Source organism: Sapajus apella, unplaced genomic scaffold (assembly GCF_009761245.1).
Source record: "Sapajus apella isolate SASKATOON/1434 unplaced genomic scaffold, GSC_monkey_1.0 scaffold33, whole genome shotgun sequence".
Lineage (NCBI taxonomy): Eukaryota > Metazoa > Chordata > Mammalia > Primates > Cebidae > Sapajus > Sapajus apella.
In genome coordinates, this window is record NW_022436973.1 from 8,719,987 (window position 1) to 8,742,055 (window position 22,069).

At 41.2% G+C, this 22,069-nt stretch overlaps 1 protein-coding gene and 1 pseudogene across 5 annotated transcripts in view; both read left to right on the plus strand.

Moving 5' to 3' along the window:
* The window catches only part of PIGU (phosphatidylinositol glycan anchor biosynthesis class U), a 107,088-nt gene that overhangs the window by 62,232 nt on the left and 22,787 nt on the right, over positions 1 to 22,069 (plus strand). For 3 of the 5 annotated variants that reach the window (XM_032295193.1, XM_032295195.1, XM_032295194.1), the window contains 2 exons: positions 15,770 to 15,924; positions 19,475 to 19,618. In XM_032295193.1, the coding sequence (XP_032151084.1) occupies positions 15,770 to 15,924; positions 19,475 to 19,618 (299 nt within the window). The remainder of the gene's footprint in view (positions 1 to 15,769; positions 15,925 to 19,474; positions 19,619 to 22,069) is intronic. The other 2 variants (XM_032295197.1, XM_032295196.1) reach the window with 2 other exon arrangements.
* LOC116562793 lies at positions 32 to 21,821 on the plus strand (annotated as a pseudogene).

Consider the following 22,069-nt stretch of genomic DNA (forward strand, 5'->3'; position numbering starts at 1 on the left):
GTGTGTGTGTGTGTGTGTGTGTGTGTGTGTGTGTGTGTGTGTGTCTGGTGCCCTGTAGGAGTGGTGTATGTATGTGTGTGTGTCCACTAAAAGGTCTAGAAACAATGATCAACCCAGTATGAATGAACATTCTTAGTGCCCAAATTATGATCTTGAAATACCATTTACTCATTTAGAGAAACTGGGATTTCTTAGGGAAATGGCTAATTCTAGGTTTTAGGGCCGCAAATGTATAGGATAATCCTGGAATGTTGTGATAACAGATAACATGAAAGTTTCTCAAAGTCTACTGGAGTCATCTTGAAAGGACTTAGGATCTAACTTGAAAAGGCTCCCACTGACCAAAGTTGGATAATTTGAGTTTCTTTTTTTTTTTTCCTGTCTGCTCATATCCCATCATGTTAAGATAATTTGAGTTTCAACAGGGTAAGAATTGCAATAGATTAAAACTCATAAATATATTTAAATCCAGGAATTCATAATGTTAAAAAGGAAATCTACTTGGCTAAATTAGGAGAACCAATAAGAAATCAATTAATTGTCTTGAAAACTGGATAAATAAAAGGAAAAAAATAAGTAGTTGTCCTGCCTTTCTTGTACCACTAGATAACCATAAAGTAGGTGACAGAAATATCTCTTTACAAAATTAGTCCAGCTTATAAATGAAAATAAAATGATAGGATAGCATAATTTTACAACCCCTTTTGGTCTAAGTACTGAGCATCAATAACTACTAACATCAAAAACAAAAATCAAGCCTCCTGACAAAAAGAACATATCACCACCAAGTTTTGCCAAAAGGATGAAATGCAAAATTGATTAAGCCTCTGGAAATAGCTGCAATTTGCAAGAAGTACTGAAAACAAGATATATAATCAGAAAATCCAGTTTATGGGAAGTTGCATGGGTTAAATGTCCTAGATTCTGCAACATATGAATTGTAAGAAGAAAAAGATATGGGCAGGAGTAGGATGGATTGGAGGAGCTGTAAATTAAGAGACGTAAAAATTGTATCAAAAATTTTAAAAACGGGCAAGACGTAAACTATGGGAAGGGATGCACATGTAAGTGAAAAACCATAAAGAAATGCAAGGAAGTGATTATTATCAAAGCCAGGGTAGTGGTTACTTTGGAAGGAGGAGGGATTGTGGTTGGATCAGGGAAGATGGAGGAACTTGGGGAAGCCTAGAAAGTTCTTTGTCTTGACATGGGTAGTGGTTATAAGGATGTTCGCCTTATAATCATTCACTAAGCTTTCTATTTGTTCTATGTGATTTCCTGCATTTTGTGTTTGTAATAAAATGGTTTAAAAAATAGATAGATTTTGCTTTCCTCCCTGGCACTGCCGAGGTCACATATGTGAGGCCTCTCCATGGCTGCTGCAGATGCTACCGCCGTGCCCTCTGTTGCCTCCTACCTGCTGGCTGCCCTTTGGGGTAACCCCTCCCCTAGCACCAAGGACATTAAGAAGATCCTGGGCAGTGTGGGCATCGAGGCGGATGATGACCGGGTCAACAAGGTTATTAGTGAGCTGAACAGAAGGAACATTGAGGACGTGATTGCCCAGGGTATTGGCAAGCTTGCCAGCCTAACTGCTGGTGGGGCTGTGGCCGTCTCTGCTGCCCCAGGCTCTGCAGCTCCTGGGCAGATCACCTGCTGGTTCTGCCCCTGCTGCAGCAGAGCAGAAGAAAGATGAGGAGGAGGAGGATACTCGTCTGAAGAGTCAGACAATGACATGAGATTTGGCCTCTTTGATTAAACTCTTGCTTCCCTGCAACTAAAGCCTTTATACACATCAAAAAATAAATAAATAAATAATAGATAGATAGATTTTTTAGGGCATCATTCTTCCAACCTTTCTACTTACATACATACATACATTTTTGTTGTTGTTTTTTGAGATGGAGTTGTTGCCCAGGCTGGAGTACAATGGCACAATCTCGGCTCACTGCAACTTCCACCTCTCAGGTTCAACTGATTCTCCTGCCTCAGCCTCCTGAGTAGCTGGGATTACAGGTGCCACCACCACACCTGGCTAATATTTGTTTTTTTTTTTTTTTTTTTTTTTTTGAGACGGAGTTTCACTCTTGCTACCCAGGCTGGAGTGCAATGGCGCGATCTCGGCTCACCGCAACCTCCGTCTCCTGGGTTCAGGCAATTCTCCTGCTTCAGCCTCCTGAGTAGCTGGGATTACAGGCACGTGCCACCATGCCCAGCTAATTTTTTGTATTTTTAGTAGAGACGGGGTTTCACCATGTTGACCAGGGTGGTCTCGATCTCTTGACCTTGTGATCCACCCGCCTCGGCCTCCCAAAGTGCTGGGATTACAGGCTTGAGCCACCGCGCCCGGCCAATATTTGTATTTTTAATACAGACGGGATTTCACTTGTTGGCCAAGCTAGTCTTAAACTCCTGACCTCAGGTGGTCCACTCGCCTTGGCCTCCTGAAGTGCTGGGATTACAGTCCACAGCCCATACATACATTTTTTTCTTTTCTTTTTTGAGACAGCCTCACTCTGTTGCCCAGGCTGGAGTTCGGTGGCGTGGCTCACTGCAACTTCCACCCACCTGGTTCAAGCAATTCCCCTGCCTCAGCCTCCTGAGTAACTGGGATTACAGGCATATGTCACCATGCCTGGCTAACTTTTTTTGTGTTTTTTTAAGAGATGGGCCAGGCTGGTCTCTAACTCCTGACCTCAGGCAATCTGCCCTCCTTGGCCTTGCAAAGTGCTGAGATTACAGGAGTGAGCCACCATGCCTGGCCTTATGTACATTTTTCATACTTATGTTTTAAGTCGGCATTTGCTGTGGAGCAAAAGAGGTAAGAAGAAAGCCCACCTATTCACTAGGAAATTTGCAGTGTGAACCTTGTCGAAGTCAAATAAAATACAGAGACAAATCTCTAATGTTTTATTTGGAAAGTTGCAATTTGAGGCATCACGCAGACTGTGTGGTCTTTGGTATGTCTAGAGAACAAACAGAGGGTTAGGAGTTTTATTATAAAAAGAAATAGTATGTATTTCTTCGAAAGAAAGCTCATTGACACTACACAAGGTTTTGAGAGCTGGCAATCTCTGATTGGTGAGTGACAGTGGTAGGTTAATGTAGTCTTAGAGACACAGCAGGTCTTTTCAGCAGCTGGGCTTATTAAGGAAAATCTAATTCTTGGAGCAGGTGCTCTGTGCCCTGAGTGCTCTTTCCCCCACCCCTGATTTAGTTGGACATGAATGACCCAATTTATATAATCAGCTTTTACAACCTCAAGATTAAGTTTGGCTCTAGTGTTTATAAACAACAAGCCATCAAAGGATTGCTGGAGTTTCTTTTTTAGGAATTTTAGGTGTGCCTCCCTGTGTAGCTAGGGTAGTCCTGAAAGATTAAGTGCAAGTTCCGTTTTCATAAATAGATGCAGTACATACTTTAAATTACGTTATCATTTCAGGGCCCTGTTCCCCAAAGCAAACCTTGACTCCAAGACCATGTCTTCAAAACAGAATTACGCTTAAAATTTATTGCACATCTTGTAATCACAAGTTTACCAAGAAAAAAGAATCCAGTCTAACATTGACAACACTTTAGGTTGAACAAAACACTGAGAAAAATGGTAGCAATTAGAAACTTGGTACTAATGGGATTTGGGATTTGCAAAGAGTGTGTGTTAGGACTCTCCTAAGAAAACTGCGTTTAACGTCCTACTTGATTCAGTTCTTCATGGCCTTGTTTTATTCCCTGGCCATATTACTTGTTTTTAAATATACATTTATTACTTGTTTTTAAATATACATTTATTACTTGTTTTTAAATATCATTAGTAGGGTGGAATGGGAAGACAAAACAATATTTTTACTTTAGAGGGTATTTTTTTTCTCTCCTGGTCTGTTTTCTTCCTCTTTTTTTTTCGTCTTCCCTCTTCTTTGCTAAATGGCAGTCTTTTTCAGGAAGAAGATCAAGATGATCAGGGTATTAATTCAGAACCTAAATACCTTCTTCATTGAATTTATCTATGGATGCCTTCTCTTTGTTGAATTCTTTTCTTTTTTTTTTTTTTTTGAGACAGAGTCTCACTCTGTCACCCAGGCTGGAATGCAATGGTGCGATCTCCGCTCACTGCAACCTCCGCCTCCCAGGTTCAAGCCTGCCTCAGCCTCCCGAGTAGCTGGGATTACAGTTGCCTGCCACAAATGCCCAGCTAATTTTTGTATTTTTAGTAGAGACAGGGTTTCACCATGTTGGCCAGGCTGGTCTCCAACTTCTGACCTCAAGTGATCCGCCCTCTTCAGTCTCCCAAAGCGCTGGGATTACAGGCACGAGCCACCATGCCCAGCCTTGAATTATTTTCCATCCCCAGAAATTTATCATTCTCTTGAAACTGTATTTTTCTAGATCAGCACTATCAGTAGAACGTTTTGTGACTGTGGAAATGTTATGTATCTGTGTTGTCAATGCAGAAGACAAGCCACATATAGCTATCAGGCATTTTAAATGTGCTAGTGGGACTGAGGAACTGAATTTTTAATTTTAGTTAATTTATCCTTTAAATTAGAATAGCCACATGTGGCTAGGGGACAGTACCTTTGTAAGGAGAGGTCAGAGTAGAGCTATGTGTGTAAAGCTTAGAGGGGGGCCATAGTGTCGGTCAGATTCCTCTTACCTAATGTCTGTTAACAATAATGCCATCTCCAGCTTAAAACTCTTCGCTGACTTCCATTATTCTTAAAGTATTTACCATGGTGTTATGATGTCTATAATTTATTTAAAAATACTTCTTCATGGACCATCTGATAGTATATATGTACCAGTAAGTTTCAGCCTCAACTTCGGGGGCAGTGAGTTAACCTCACGCCTGTAAGCATCCACGCTCCATCATGGTCACCAGCTTTACATCTGCAAGGCTGCACTCTCTGGGGGGCTGCCATCAGTGCTACAGTCTCTATAGTTTGATCAACGCCTTTACTAATTAGCATAGTGACTGTCAGAAACAGCTTGGATTTTTTTTTTTTTGAGACGGGTGTCGGGGGTGGGCAGTGTCTCATTCTCTATTCCCCAGGCTCGAGTGTAATGGTGTAATCTCAGCTCACTGCAACCTGTATCTCCCAGGTTTAAGCAATCCTCCTGTCTCAGCCTCCCAAGTAGCTGGGACTACAGGCACGTGCCACCATGCTTGGCTAATTTTTGTAGAGACAGGGTTTTGCCATGCTGCCCAGGCTGGTCTCAAACTCCTGGACTCAAGTGATCTACTCATCTTGGCCTCCCAAAGTGCTGGGATTACAGGCTTGAGCCACTGCACCTGGCCAGTTTTTACTGGTGAGATTAGTGTCTTACTAATTAACAAAATGAGTATTAGAAGTAGGCACTCATTGGTAAAACTGAAGTATTCAAAAGCAGGATTGGGCTGGCCGTGGTGGCTTATGAGCAACAGAGTAAGACCCTATCTCTGCAAAAAATGAAAAAATTAGCCAGGCATGGTAGCATGTGCCTGTAGTTCCAGCTACTTGGGAGGCTGAGGTGGGAGGATTATTTGAGCCCAGGATTTAGGGGCTGTAGTGAACTATGATTGTGTCACTGCACCCGCCTGGGTAAAAGAGCGAGACCCTAAAATATTCCTGTGTTTGCATGAAGAAGGAAGATGGATCTAGCAGGGCCTGTAACTTCTTCCCTTGGAGATGGCACCTGAGGCATTATTTCTTAATGATCCTTTGGCCTTTGGTTAGGATTTCTCGTTGCCTGATGTGACTCCAAGGGCAACAGAACCCTGCCTCTGGGATACTGTCAGTTCTACCGTGAGTGAACCTTTTTCATAAGTGGTGGTTGGACAACTAGAGGCAGAAAGAGCTGGGACTTAATGGAGCTTCTAGAGTAATTTGTGTGAACTGCCTTGTGTCTGGCTCACTAATGAATATCTGTTTAATAGATGTCTTTAGGTGTGCTAGAATTTGGTCTGGAACTTGCTTTCTTTGCCACTAGATTGTAGAAGAAGCACTAAGACTCATCCACCTGAAACATTTTCTCAACTGTTAAAGAGCCTATGAGATGCATATGACCAAAATGGCTTCGCTTCTGCTTGACTTGGTTGTTCTCTACCTCTCAAGGCTTATCTTGTACCAGTTACTCCTCACTCCTCAACCTCAAACCACACGCAGACCTTCCGTATTCCTCCAGCGTGGCAAGTTCTGTCCCACTTCAGGTCCCATACCCATGATGTCCCATCTGCCTTGAACGCGCTTCTGCTTTATAATAATATTTGCATAGTTTAAAGGATAATAAAGAAACACTGTGTTTCACTACCCTGCCTAAGTAATGTAACATTTCTAGTCCTTTGGAAGCTCTTTAAGTCCCCCTTCTACATTGCACTCCTTCCCTCTACCTTAGAGGTTATGACTACCCTGAATTTGTTATTATGTGTGTATTTTAAAAAGCATATAATAATGGGTGTTTTGCCTTATTGCCTTGGTCTTTAACTCCTGGGCTCAAGTGATCCACTCACTTCAGTTTCTCAAATTGCTGGGATTACAGGCATGAGCCACCATGCCCAGCTCCTTCTAAATTTTTTGTTAACCATTCTTCTGCTTTTCTTGAAAGTGTTACCACATATGTATGGCTCGCTAAACAGTATATTAAATCTTACATTTTCCCAACATTTCGTAGTGAAAAATTTCAAAGAAAGAACAAATACAAACGCTCATATACCTACAACTTATGTTCTACCATTAATATGTTATCATATTTGCTTTATCACACATCTATCCATCAATCTTATTTTTGATACATTTCAAAGTAAATTGCAGACGTTGTACATATCCTTGTGAACAATTCAGCATAAGCATCAACTGGAGTTCATTATTTATTTACAGCCTTTTTCATCTTAGGTAGAATTTATATACCATGAAGTACACAATTTTTTTTTTTTTTTTGAGACAGAGTCTCACTCTGTCACCCAGGCTGGAGTGCAGTGGTGTGATCTTGGCTCACTGCAACCTCCGCCTCCTGGGTTCAAGCAATTCTCTTGCCTCAGCCTCCTGAGTAGCTGGGATTACAGGGGCCCACCACCACGCCCGGCTAATTTTTTGTATTTTTAGTAGAGCCGTGTTAGCCAGGAAGGACTCAATCTCCTGACCTCGTGATTTGCCCGCATCAGCTTCCCAAAGTGCTGGGATTACAGGCATGAGCCATCAGGCTGCCTGGCCACAAATCTTAATACAAACATCTGTATAATCCAAATTCCTGTCAAAATACAGAGTTTCCTCAGATCCGTTCTCCATTGATTCCCACTCCTATTCCCTCAGAGATAACTATTCTGAATATTGTTTTAACTGTAGATTAGTTTGACCTATTCTAAAACATATAAATGGAATGAAATAATAGGACTATTTTGTATAAGGCATCCTTCCACCAGCTTGTTTTTAAGATATATCCATGTTGTTGCATGCATTCCTTTTTATTGTTGGGTGGTTTTTGTGCGTGCAACATTTTGTTTACCCATTCTCCTGTTGATGAAAACTTGGTCCATTTCCAGTTTTTATCTGTTGTAAATAGACTACTATGAACATTGTGGTACAGGTCTTTTTGTGGACTTAACGTTTTTGTTTCTCTTGAGCAGTACCTAGCAGTAGAATTAGGCAAGTGTATGTTTAGCTTTGCTGGAATCTGCTAGACAGTTTTTCAAGGTGTGTGCACCATTTTGCACCCCTCAACCCAATATGAGAATCTGGTTGCCACACATCTTCACCAACATTTGATGATATCAATCTTTTTAATTTTGGCAATTCTGACAGTATATCGTTGTGAAGTTCTGCTTGTTTTTTGTTTATTTTGCTTTGTTTTTGAGAATTCAAACTTGTATTTGACTAATAAAATATCTTTAAAATTTAGAAAATAAAAATTGACACAGCTAGAAGAAATTGATAAATCAACCATCATAATTAGTTTTAAATCTCTCAAAGTAAGATTAAACTGTCAAAAAAATTAATAATTATATAAATGATTTGAACATCACAATTAACAAGCTTGATTTAATGTAGATTAGAGGCAAAGGGCTGATTTTTTTTTATACTGGCCTTATAGAATGCTCTAATTTTTAAAATTGCATGTTTATTTTTTTAAATCAACTGTGTAACAGATGGTTTTATCTCCATTTTTAAAAGCTTTTTATTTTGAATTAATTTTAGACCTACAGAAAAGTTGCAAAAATAGTCCAGAGTTTCTGGTATCCCTCACCCCACTTCCGCTAATGTTAACATTTTACATAACCATACTACTGTTATTAAAGAACAAAAAAATTAACATTTATGCAACATTATTAACTAAATGACAGACCTTATCAGAATTTTGCATTTTCTACTTAGGCAATTTTTGTTTGTTTGTTTCAGGGTCATATTTAGGTCCCACATTGCATTTGGTGGTTTTATCTCCTTAGGCTCTCCTAGTCTGAGACGGTTCCTCAGTCTTCTCTTGTCATTCATGACTCATGAAGTTATTTTTGTCAAATGTGCCTCCATTTAGATGGTCATAATTTTCTCATGACTAAAGTTACACGTTTTTGGCAGAAATACATATTGTGTCCTCAGTGCACTGTATTGAGTGGTTCATGATATTGCCATATCTTCTTAATGGTAATTTTTACCTTGATCGTTTGGTGACATTAGTGTCTGCTAGGTTTCTCCACTGTAAAGGGTTTTGTTTTGTTTTGTTTTGTTTTGTTTTGTTTTGTTTTTGAGACAGGGTCTCACTCCATCGCCCAAGTTGGAGTGCAGTGGCTCAATCATGGCTCACTGCAGCCTCAACCTCCTTGGCTCAAGCAGTCTTCTTGCCTCAGCCTGCCAAGTAGATGGGATTACAAGCAAGCACCACCACGCCTAGCTAATTTTTAAATTTTTAGTTAGCCAGGCTGATCTTGAACTCCTGACTTCCAGTGACCACCTGTCTCAGCCTCCCAAAGTGCTGGGATTAAAGCGTGAGCCACCATGCCTGGCCTGTTTTTCGTAATTACTTAAATTAGTTCTTTTCTTCCACCACGTAACCCTTCAGTGCAGTTGTGTTATAATTTGTAATATAGTTAGGTTCATTTGTTAGTGTTTATATTCATCTTGGATTCTCTCCACATCTTGGTTGATTTTGATTATTTGGGGAGGGGGTAAGTGAAGGGAATGTAAAATATTACTGTGGTTCTAAAGCTGTACAAAAAGACAGCAGTATTACTCTGTCATCATTCTTGCTATCCTATTCTTCTAGTCCTTTTCCTCTCACCCTAGGTAATTACAGTCTTCCCTTGGTATTTGTGGTGGATTGGTTGCAAGACCTCCTGCAGGAACCAAAATCTCAGGATGTTCAAGTCCCTAATATAAAATGGCATAGTATTTGCATATAGCCTAGGCATATCCTCTCCTATGCTTTTAAGTCATCTCCAGATTACTTGTAATACTTAATACGATGTAAACAATAGGTGAATAGTTCTTATACTATATTGTTCAGAGAATAATGACAAGAAAACCATCTCTCCATGTTCAATACAGATGCAGGTTTTTTTTGGATTATTTCCTATCCTTAGTTAATTGAACCCATAGATGTGGAACCCATGGATATGGAGGACTGTCGTCTCTTCAGTTTCTGGCTTATCCTTCCTATATTCCTTTGATACCAATGAGTAGATACATGTATATTCATTCTTTTTCTTTTCTTTCTTTCTTTTTTGTTTGAGACAGAGTTTCACTCTTGTCACCTAGGCTGGAGTGCAATGGTGTGATCTTGGCTCACTGCAACCTCTGCCTCCCAGGTTCAAGTGATTTTCTTGCCTCAGCCTCCTGAGTAACTGGAATTATAGGCACCCACCACCACACCCAGCTAATTCTTGTATTTTTAGTAGAGACGGGGTTTTACCATGTTGGCCAGACTGGTCTCAAACTCCTGAGCTCAGGTGATTTGCCCACCTCTTATGTACCTTTCTTATATGAAGGGTAGCATACTGTAGATATTCTTTTGTGTTTTCCTTTTTTCCACTTAACATTATTTCCTGGAAATTCCTTCATATTGGTATAGATAGAATAGAGATTGTCCTTATTCTTTTTTTTTTTTTTTTTTTTTTTTTGAGATGGAGTTTCACTCATGTTACCCAGGCTGGAGTGCAATGGCGCGATCTCGGCTCACCGCAACCTCCGCCTCCTGGGTTCAGGCAATTCTCCTGCCTCAGCCTCCTGAGTAGCTGGGATTACAGGCACACGCCACCATGCCCAGCTAATTTTTTGTATTTTTAGTAGAGACGGGGTTTCACCATGTTGACCAGGATGGTCTCGATCTCTTGACCTCGTGATCCACCCACCTCGGCCTCCCAAAGTGCTGGGATTACAGGCTTGAGCCACCGCGCCCGGCCCTCCTTATTCTTTTTTTTTTACAGCTGCATAGTACTCCATTGTGTGGAGATGCCATATTTTATTCAGCCTCTCTCCAGTGTGTGGGAATTTAGATTGCTCACAATATTTTCTAATTATAAGTAATGCTTCAGTGGGTAACCTTGTCTATGCATATTTTCATATTGTTGGAGGTATATCTTCAAGATAGATTTCTAGGAAGTGAAATTATCAAAGTATGTATGTAGTTATGTTTTGTTTTGATTTTTTGAGAGAGGGTCTCACTCTGCAGCCCAGGCTGGAGTGCAGTGGCACAGTCATGGCTCACTGAAGACTTGACCTCCTGGGCTCAAGTGATCTTCTCACCTCAGCCTTTCTGGTAGCTGGGACTATAGGTGTATACCATCATATGTGGTTAATTTTTGTATTTTTTGTTGAGACAGGGTTTTGCCATGTTGCCCAGGCTGGTCTCGAACTCCTGGACTCAGGTGATCCACCTGCCTCAGTCTCCCAAAGTGCTGGGATTACAGGCATGAGCCACCATGCCAGGCTTTTTTTGTTTGTTTGAGACAGGGTCTCTTGCCCAGTCTCCCAGGCTGGAGTGCAGTGGCACAGTCACTGCTGAGCTTTTTTCTACGTCAGAGTTAAAGACAAGTTCACCATGCTTTTTTCTAGTACAGTACTTTATCGTTTCATTTTAAAAATATATTTGGATCCCTAACCTATTTAGAGTTTATTCTTGAGAATGGCGTGAGAGATAGGTCTAATTTAATCTTTTCCAAATGGTTACTAGTTGTCCTAGCATCGTTGATTAAAAAGTCCATTTTTATTATAGTGATATGCCACCACTATCATATACTAAATTGCCATATGTATTTTGGTCTAGCGCTGGACTTTCTGCTTTATTCTACTAGTCTACTTCTCTACTAATGAGCCAATATTATGCTGCTTTAATTCAAGGTTTTATATTTCAGTGTCTGATAAGTCTAGTACCCCTTCATGATTTTTTTTAAAGGCCAAATTTATTTTTAAAATATTAGTCAGTGATTTTTTTAAAAATTAATATTTTCTTAGCTATTCTTGCATGTTTGTTTTTCTATATGATCATTTAATCTACAAAAAGTGGCTTGTTGGCATTTTTTTTTCTTTGAGAGTCTTGCTCTGTTGCCCAGGCTGAAATGCAGTGGTGCAATCTTGGCTGCAACTCTACTTCCAAGGTTCAAGCTATCCCATTTTAGCCTCCAGAGTAGCTGGGATTATAGACGTATGCCACCATGCCCTGCTAATTTTTGTATTTTTTGTAGAGATGGGGTTTCACCATGTTGCTCAGGCTGGTCTTGAACTCTGAAGCTCAAGTGATCCACCATCCTATGGTTTCCAAAATGCTGGGATTAAAGACGTGAGCCATCACACCTGGCGCAGTTTTCTATTTTCTCGTGAATTAGCTTTTTTCTCTAATTTTTTATTTCATGATTTCAGAAAAATTGAGTACTATAATAAATTCCTTTTTAAAGATTCTTGAGTTATCATTTTGCTGTGTTATGTATATCTATGTAAATCTATTGATTTTTCTTTTTTTCCCCTGAATTACTTGCTTGGAAGTTAAAGGCAAGACATATCAACCCTAATTCAGCAGGTAACTCTTAAGAACTAGGCATTCTCTATATAACCACAATACTGTTTCACCCCTAGAAATTTAATCTTGCTAGAATAATATTATCTGATATATTCTCTCCAAATTCAAACTCCCAATTTATATGTGATCTTTATAGGATTTGGGGGATGGGATGGGGTTCAGGATATATTACATTTCGTTGTCATGTCCTCTGATTTCCACCTCTTTTTAGTTACACAGTCATTTTTAGTAAATCATTTAAATTATATTTTTCATAGAACGTTTCCATTTCACCTGTTTTTAAATACATTGGCATAGGTTTTTTTTTTTTTAATCCACTGCTAAGAGTCGTAAGAGTACGTTTTTAAATATTTTCTTCTCCCTGATACATCTGTAGTTATATCCTCTTTTACACTCCTAATGTTGTTTACTCACCTCTCTCTTTTTTATTATTCTTATTAGAAACCCGTCAATAACATTAGTCATTTCTAAGAGCTAGCTTTTGGTTTTGTTGATTTCTTATATTGTACCTTTATTTTCTATTTTAACAAATTCGGCTCTTTTATTATTTTCTTCCTTCTTTCGGGGTTGATTCTGTTGTTCTAATATCTTAAAATGGGTGTTTAGCTTATTTATTTTCAATCTTCTATTCCAAAGTAAATTTCTAAAGCTGTACTTTTTCCTCAGAGTAGTGTTTTATCTACATTACACAAATAATGATAAGAGGTATTTTCGGCCGGGCACGGTGGCTCACGCCTGTAATCCCAGCACTTTGGGAGGCCAAGGCGGGTGGATCACGAGGTCAAGAGATCAAGACCATCCTGGTCAACATGGTGAAACCCCGTCTCTACTAAAAATACAAAACATTAGCTGGGCATGGTGGCGCGTGCCTGTAATCCCAGCTACTCAGGAGGCTGAGGCAGGAGAATTGCCTGAACCCAGGAGGCGGAGGTTGCGGTGAGCCGAGATCGCGCCATTGCACTCCAGCCTGGGTAACAAGAGCGAAACTCTGTCTCAAAAAAAAAAAAAAAAAGAGGTATTTTCTAACATAATCATTTCTCTTTGACTCCTAGATTATTTGGAAAAGAGTTTAAATTTTTTCTAATAAAATTAAAGAGATTTATTATACAGTATGGTAACTATAGTTAATAACAATATATTGTATGCTTGAAAATTACTAAGAAAACAGATTTTAAGTGCTCTCACAGCAAATAAGTGATACATATGTGAGGTCAGCAACTTTTTTCTAATTTAGGTTATTTTTTCATTAATAATTTATACTAATTGCATTATGGTCAGAGATTGGAGTCTGTATGATGAAGATTCCTTGAAGTCAGCTGGATTTGGTGGCTCATGCCTGTAATCCCAGCACTTTGGGAGGCCGAGGCAGATGGATCACGAGGTCAGGAGATCAAGACCATCCTGGCCAACACAGTGAAACCCCATCTCTACTAAAAATACAAAAATTAGCTGGGTGTGGTGGCATGCACCTGTAGTCCCAGCTACTCAGGAGGCTGAGGCAGGAGAATTGCTTGAACCCTGGAGGCGGAGGCTGTAGTGAGCCAAGATCATGCCACTGCACTCCAGCCTGGATAACAGAGCGAGACTCCATCTCAAAAAAAAAAAAAAAAAAAAAAAAAGATTCCTTGAAGTCAGTATGGCTTTATGGCCTCATTTAAGTATGTGATGTTTTCATAAATACCCCCAAATGCGTGAAATGAATGTGAATTACTCAGTTCTTAGGTGCACTGTTCTGTGTAAGTATGAGATCTTATGCGATTAAACTTGTTCAATGTGCTTCATTTTTCCTACTTGATTACTGATTTTTGTCTGCTTGATCTATCAGTTATGCACTGGTGATGGATTTGTCTATTTTTCCTTTGTAGCTCAATCCACTCTTGTTTTGTATATTTTGAGACTATTATTAGGTAGATGTAAGTTTAGAACTGTTCTATTTTTCCAATGAATGGAACCTTTTATCTTTATTGGACTATTTTTATCTCTGCAATATTTTTTTATCTGGTAATAGTGTAACCACACTAGCATTCTTTGCTTAATGTTTCCCTGGCATATCTGAAAAAGTCTTTTGATTTTCAGCTTTTCTGAGTCTTATATTTTAAGGTGTATCTCTGTAAATAGCATGTAGCTGCATAACTGATTTTTTTTTTTCCTAACATAATTTTTTTTAATTATTTTATTTTTGAGATAGAGTCTCACTTTGTTGCCCAGGCTGGAGTGCAGCGGTGTAATCTTGGCTCACTACAGCCTCTGTATCATGGGTTCCAGTGATTCTCATGCCTTAGTCTCCCGAGTAACTTAGACTACAGGCGCGCACCACCACACCCAGCTAATTCTTGTATTTTCATTCGCGAGGGGTTTTGCTATGTTGGCCAGGCTGGTCTTGAACTCCTAGCCTCAAGTGATCATACTTCAGTCTCCCAAAGTGCTGGATTACGTGTATGAGCCACCGTGCCCAGTGACAACATGGTTTTTAGTTATATGGTTTTATTTGAATTGATTGTGATATGTTTATATTCATTTCTGTTTTCTGACATACTGTGGTCATTTTTTAAATTATTTTTTTTCTTTTTCTTAGAACAAGTCCTAAATTATTTCTCTTCCCTCAGCATCTTTTTTTTTTTTTTTTTTAGGAAAACATTTTTAAGGGAGGAAAAATGCAGAAAATATGTAATAATAACCATATGCCTACTGCCCAGACTAAACAAATATTAAAATTTTTGCTATATTGTTTCATATTTGCTGTTGTCATATTTAATAAAATATGTGAGGCTGGGAGCAGTGGCTCACACCTGTAATCCCAGCACTTGTGGGAGGCCAAGGCAGGTAGATCACCTGAGGTCAGGAGTTCAAGACCAGTCTGGGCAACATGGTGAAACCCCGTCTCTACTAAAAATACAAAAATTAGCTGGGTGTGGTGGTGGGCACCTGTAATCCCAGCTACTTGGGAGGCTGAGGCAGGAGAATCGCCTGAACCCAGGAGGTAGAGGTTGCAGTGAGCCGAGATCGTGCCATTGTGTTCCAGCCAGGGCACCGAGAGTGAAACTCCATGTCAAAAAAAAAAAAAAATTTTTTTGAATAAAGTTGAAGTTTTTTTAAATCTAAATTTTGTTTTCTTTTTATCTTTTTTACTTGTTTATTTCTTTTCATTTTTATTTTCATTTTGTATATGAATGCCAGGTTATGTATGAAGTTTCTTATGTTCTAATTATATTTCCCTCTCTACTTCCCAGGAGGCTAATGCTATCATGACTTTACTATATGTCCTTCTAATCTATGTTTTGTGAAACTTTTACAGGGGTGTGTGTGTGTGTGTGTGTGTAAGTAAATATAATTTGGTATAATCTCAGAACACCTAAGTATTTTCATATTATATGGATTCTTTGGCAACTTTCTATTACAACTAACCTCATACTTTTGATATCTAACCATGTTGACATTTATAGGTACAGTGTATTCATTTTACCTGGCAAATAGTATACCTTTGCTCCTCTATTGAAGGATTTTTTTCTTGATTTTCCAAACAATGATGCAGTGAATGTTCCTCCATTTGTATCTTCTGCAACATGTCTCCAGGATACATACCTAGAAATGGTGTTACTAGATCTGAGGTCAGAGGATGCACCCGTAATACCTTTTTTAACCTTACATTCTTCTTATTTAATTAAAGACCAAAAATAAAATTATAGACCTGTGTATCTTAGCATGGTTTTGCAGGAGGGATCTTTAAGTGCAAGCTGATAACTGCCTTCTATTGCTTATATCCCTGTTTATACCACTTTGCCTTCTCTCCTAGCGGCAGTACATACCTGTGAAAATGAAGAGCAAAGCCTTCTGGATCTTTTCTTGGGAGTATGCCATGATGTATGTGGGAAGCCTAGTGGTAATCGTTTGCCTCTCCTTCTTCCTTCTCAGCTCTTGGGATTTCATCCCTGCAGTCTATGGCTTTATGTAAGTAATGACCACATTAGAAAATTCTAGAAGCTGTGGGGAAAAAGGAATCCTTGTATACCATTGTTGGGAATGAAAATTAGTATAGCCATTATGGAAAACTGTATGAACATTCCTCAAACAATTAAAAATAGCATTACCATTTGATCCAGCAATCCCATTTCCAGCTACTTAATCAAAAGATTTTTTTCTTTTGAGATTGGGTCTCGCTCTGTTGCACCGGCTGGAGTGCAGTGAGGCTATCTCCGCTGACTGCAACCTCTGCTTCCCGGGTTCAAACGGTTCTCCTGCCTCAGTCTCCTAAGTAACTGCGACTGCAAGTGTGTACCACCATGCCAGGTAATTTCTGTATTTTTAGTAGAGGTAGGGTTTCACCATGTTAGTCAGGCTGATATTGAACTCCTGACCTCAGGTGATCCACCTGCCTTGGCCTCCCGAAGTGCTGGGATTACAGGCGACTCTAAAGAGTTGAAATGAGTTTGTTGAGGATTTGTCTGCCATTCCTATGTTCATTGCAGCATTATTCACAATAGCCATGTGATGGAATCAATCTAAATCTCCATCAACACACAAATGGATAAAGAAAATTTGATATGTATATGCAGGAGAATACTATTCAGCCTTAAAAAAGGAGATTCTGTCATTTACGACAGTAGTAGAGATGGCATTGGAGAACATTATGCTAAATAGAATGAACCAGGCACAGAAAAACTAATACCACATGTGTTCTCACTTTTATGGGGACTCTAAAACAATTATGCTCATAGAAGCAGAGAGCAGAAGGGTGGTTACAGATGGAGGCGGGGTGGAAGAATGGGGAGGCAATAGTCAAAGGGTACAAAATCTCAGGAGGATTATGTTTTTTTTTCTTTTCTTGAGTTCTAGCACAGCATGGTGAATATAGTTAATAATAGAGTATTGCACATACCAAAATTGCTGAGAGAGTACGTTTCAGTTCTCACCACACAGAGTGTTTTAGTATTTGAGGTGATGAAAATGTTAAGTACCTCGATTTAATTATTCTACATTGTATTCAGAAATCATAACATCATATAAAATCACCCATAAATTTATACAACTATATATTGTCAGTTAAAAACCCCCACACAACACTCTGGAAGCTAATTTGGTTTTCATATCTCTAGCTGAACTCAGAGGGTAAGTGACCACAGAAGCCTTTATATTAAATAGCAGTGGTTCTCAAACCTTTAAGGTGCATCAGAATCACCTTCAGGGCTTGTTAAAACCCAGATTATGGGGGCCCACCCTCAGAGGCTCTGATTAAGTAGATCTGGGGGAGGGATCAAGAATGTGCATTTCTCCAGTTTTCAGGTGATGGCAATGTTGTTGGCCTGCTGGTTTAGAGAACACACTTTGAGAAACTTTACGCTGAAGCACACCTTTGATATAGTGGGATTAACCTACTTATGCCTAGTGTTCCATTATTGGAACACTAAGCTATGGGAGTTATTTATATGTTGCTGCTCAAGGTCATTGCCAAGGTCTGATTTTTCTTTTCTTTTCTTTTTTTTTTTTTTTTTGACAGAGTTTCACTCTGTGGCCAGGTGACAGGCTGGAGTGCAGTGGCATGATCTCGGCTCACTGCAACCTCTGCCTCCCGGGTTCAAGCAATTCTCCTGCCTCAGCCTCCTGAGTAGCTGGACTACAGGCACACGCCACCACGCCCAGCTAATTTTTGTATTTTTTAGTAGAGACGGGGTTTCACTATGTTGGCCAGAATGGTCTCGATCTTTTGACCTTGTGATCCGCTCGCCTCGGCCTCCCAAAGTTCTGCGATTACAGGCGTGAGCCACTGCACCCAGCCAAGGTCTGATTTTTCACACAAAATAATTTTCAAACTCCATCATAAGTGGGTTAAATAGCACTCCCTGGGAGTACCCAAAGCAAATACCAGCCTCTAACTGGGAGGTTTGGGCTCAATTCTAAACAGGAATGGATGTGTTCCTCTACTGCAAGAGGGCCTCTGACAGTTTCAAAATAATGCCACCTGCCACGTGTCAGACCTTTAGAGAAAACTCAAATGGGCTTGAGTATTGCAGGCTTGTCTTAGTGTATATTCATGAATGCTATAAACATTTCCAAACGCCCTCTCTGTGCCAGGCTCTGCATGGGTGCTGAGGAGTTGGTTGCTTCCTAAGCTTTGAGGAGCTCATTGCCCAGTGGGTGACAGACTCTTGTTTTTTTTTTTTTTCATTTTTTTTTTTTGCGGTTTTTTTGAGACGGAGTTTCACTCATGTTACCCAGGCTGGAGTGCAATGACGCGATCTCGGCTCACCGCAACCTCCGCCTCCTGGGTTCAGGCAATTCTCCTGCCTCAGCCTCCCGAGTAGCTGGGATTACAGGCACGCGCCACCATGCCCAGCTAATGTTTTCATATTTTTAGTAGACGGGGTTTCACCATGTTGACCAGGATGGTCTCGATCTCTTGACCTCATGATCCACCCGCCTCGGCCTCCCAAAGTGCTGGGATTACAGGCTTGAGCCACCGCGCCCGGCCGGTGACAGACTCTTAAACCTGTCCGGGTGGGAAAGGGATCCGGAATGGCAGAACTCCCATTTGGGATTCTGGACTACTTATTTGTGTTAAATCCTGGCTGAGCATAACAATGACTTAGTAACTTTCAGCTCTTCATGCTCTGCCTTAGATAGGAGTTGCAAGGCCAGGTGAAGAGTTCCCTTTCTGCTGGGCCACGGATTGTGTTCTTTACCTCATTTCACAGAAAAGGAGGTGTTACAGCAAGAGGCAAAACTTATTCTGGGTGGAGGCCTCAGTCAGGGAAATTTGACGAAGAGCCATCACCCATCTCTCCTTCTGCGTGCCCTATTTGTTGTCCTTTTAAAATTGTGTGTTGAGATCAGTGTCAGCTTCATATTTTTTTTTGATCAAAAATATAGTGTAAACTTTAGAAGAGCCAGAATTTCAGTGAAAGCTTTGTCTGATTTAACTGGACAAAAAGTTTTCCAGTTAAACCGTAATTTCTTGATTAAGATCTGGGACCCTGGGGATTGTAGCCAGAGCCTGCCGATTGTTCTGAGAGCCCCTAGAAGTCTTGCTGCAGGCTCAGGCACTCAGTTTTCTGACTCCTGCTGTGGGGTGTGGAGTAAGAATGGGGAAGAGCAGGAACTTTGAGCATGGTCCTTGAGGCAGGCCTTTAGAATGCTCAAAATATATACTGTTTTTAAAAGTTCATTTCTCCTTTGTTACAGTGCTGGGTATCTCCTGATTTTAAACTGTCTTATGCAGTAAAAGAGGGGCAAATCTTTATTCCTAGGATGAATCCCTGCCTCGTTTCAGATTTGTTTGGCTTAGCTAATATTTGTTTTGGGTTACCCTTTTGTGTTTCTGCTTGTTATTGTTAATTACCTGTATCCATGGTACCTGGAGAACCCTTCCCATCCTGATCCCTGCACAGAGAAAGTCATCCTTGGCTGCCCAGCAGTGACCAGAGTCTTCAGGAGAAACCAAGGTCAAAGCAGGCAATTTATCACTTTTGTCTTTTTTCTCTCCCTTTGTTTTTTTTAATTCCAGACTTTCTGTTCCAGATCTCACTCCAAACATTGGCCTTTTCTGGTACTTCTTTGCAGAGATGTTTGAGCACTTCAGCCTCTTCTTTGTATGTGTGTTTCAGATCAACGTCTTCTTCTACACCATCCCCTTAGCCATAAAGCTAAAGTAAGTGGCTGGACCTGCTGCTGTGTCCACAGAGCTATCTGAGAACCCCCTGCCCCTAGCAGCCTTGAGGGTGGCCTTCAAATGTGGAGCACCTGCTGTTAGGCTTACAGCATCTCACTTAGGGAACCTGCCTGCAGTTGCCGCAGTTGCCAGTGCCATAGCAGGCAATAGAGCGCCCCTATAGTACCAGCTGCTGGGGGGGCTGAGGCAGGAGAATTACTTGAGCCTGGGAGTTTGAGGCTTCAGTGAGCTGCTCGTGCCACCGCACTTTGGCCTAAATGACAGAGCGAGACCTTGTCTCAAAGAATGAAAAAAAGGAGAACAAGGGTTCTGGAGGCAGAGTGTGTTTGGAAAATGTGGATCTGGTGGGATATCTCGTCCATCCTGCCCAGTGACAGGTCATCCACAGGGACTATAGATGGGTTAGTTGGGAGGCTGGCCACCTGCAACTGTTGAATCTCCTGATCCATTTCCCTCCAAAGGGTTTGTGGAGTTCTGTTCTGCAGTCTAAGAGAGCTGACAGACGTTAGGCCTGCTCCATCCCAGGCACCTTTCTAGACCCTCTGAAACATAATCATACCTAACCTAGCAACTCCTGAAGGTAGGCATTAGATTCTTATCACTCCCTCCCCCCCAAAAAAAACAAGATTCTTACCACTCCCATTTTATAGCTGAGGAAATTGATGCTCAGAGAGGTGGGATGATTTTCCCAGTCATGCAGCTAGTAAGCATTGGAGCTGGGATTCAGACTCAGGTTTGTCTGGCTCCAGAAGCTATGCTTATCCCCCTGCACCATGCCAGGCTCCTGAGAGATTGCTTGTAGTAGCCTCCAGAAATTGTTCTATTATCCTAGCTTCAGATAAGGGAAAATAGGCACAGACAGGTACAGATATGCCTAGATGGTCCAGGGAACCTGAAAGAGAGTTTGATTTAGATTTCAAGAGCTTGAGTTCTCTGTCCTAACCTTCCTACCATTCTCCATGGTCTGTGCACCAATGCACATGGTTCCTATTCTGTAAAACCTCAAAAGCTGATGCTTCCTTCCCATGACACAGCCTTGGCTTGGCATCTGACACAACACATCCTTCCATTGCCTGGCAGGCTCCAGAACTCTGGCAGCCTTGCCTGGCTGAGCTCTCCAGCTGTCTGTGATCCATCTTCCCTGGTCTTGTTCTGGTTAGGCCCGGCCATTGGGTGGAGAGGAGCAGGGAGCCCAGGGCACCTTTCCTCACTGGCCATGCAGCCAGTTCTCTAGCAACTTTTATTGTCGGCATTCAAGGCCACACATTGCTCCTGAGTAGGCAATAACTTCACCATTTTATAACTCAAGCCAGGCGCGTACAGTTGTGGGGACAGAAAATATGAAGAGATCTGCTCTCCCTGCTGTCTCCTCTTCTGCCTGGATATGAAGCTCCACCTAAGCTCTCCCACCCCTGCACATTTTGTTTCCAGTGCCAGCTTTGTGGGAACAGGGCCCTTCAGGCCACCCCGGTCCCTGTGCAGGAGGCTCTAGTCTGTTTTTTTGTCACTGCATTTTCACAGGTCTTTTCATAGAACTGTTGCCGTTGTTACCAGCTACCTGAAAAGCCCGGAGCCAGTGATTGTATTTAGGAAGATGTTCACACTGAGCTGTAGCTGGATGCTTAGAGGCTACAGGGCTGCATGCCTTTGCTAAGCTGCATTTTTGAAGCATTTGCTGCATAGCAGCAGCACTGGAGCATTCAGGGTGTGGACATGTTTGTCTGTACATCTCAGATTAACACCCATTGAGTCACCCTGACCTTTAACCTGCAAGACAAAAAGGTCACTAATCTCTGAAGAAAACTTTCATGGGCTAGGCATCCAAGTATTGTGCAAAAGTAGGCCATGTGCATGTGGCTGAAGTATAGCTGAGGAGGATATGGATCCAGCCTCCCTGTTGGCTTCCCTTTAGCGTGTGGTCAGCTCTTGGAGGGGGCACTGAAGTTGATCTCTGTCCTCCCACCCTCTCCTGACCAGAGCTTCAAAGTCTGATCAGCCCTCAGGAGAACAGTATTGGGTATGATTAAGAGCTCTGGAGACAACTCCATCGCTTACTAACCTACTGAGTCAGTGCACTTAACTTCTCTGAACCTGTTTCCTCATCTATGAAATACAGGTGAGAGGATTGCCTACTTTTTTTTTTCTTTTTGAGACAAGGTCTTACTCTGTTGCCCAGGCTGGAGTGCAGTGGGTCATCACGGCTCACTGCAGCCTCAACATCCTGGCGCCAGCGATCCTCCCACCTCAGCCTCCCGAATAGCTGAGATTATAGCCGTACACCACCATATCTGGCTAATTGTTAAATTTTTTGTAGAGATGGGGTTTCACTATGTTGCCCAGGCTGGTCTCAAACTCCTGGGCTTAAGCTATCCTCCCGCCTTGGCCTTCCAAAGTGCTGGGATTACAAATGGGAGCCACCATACCTGGCCC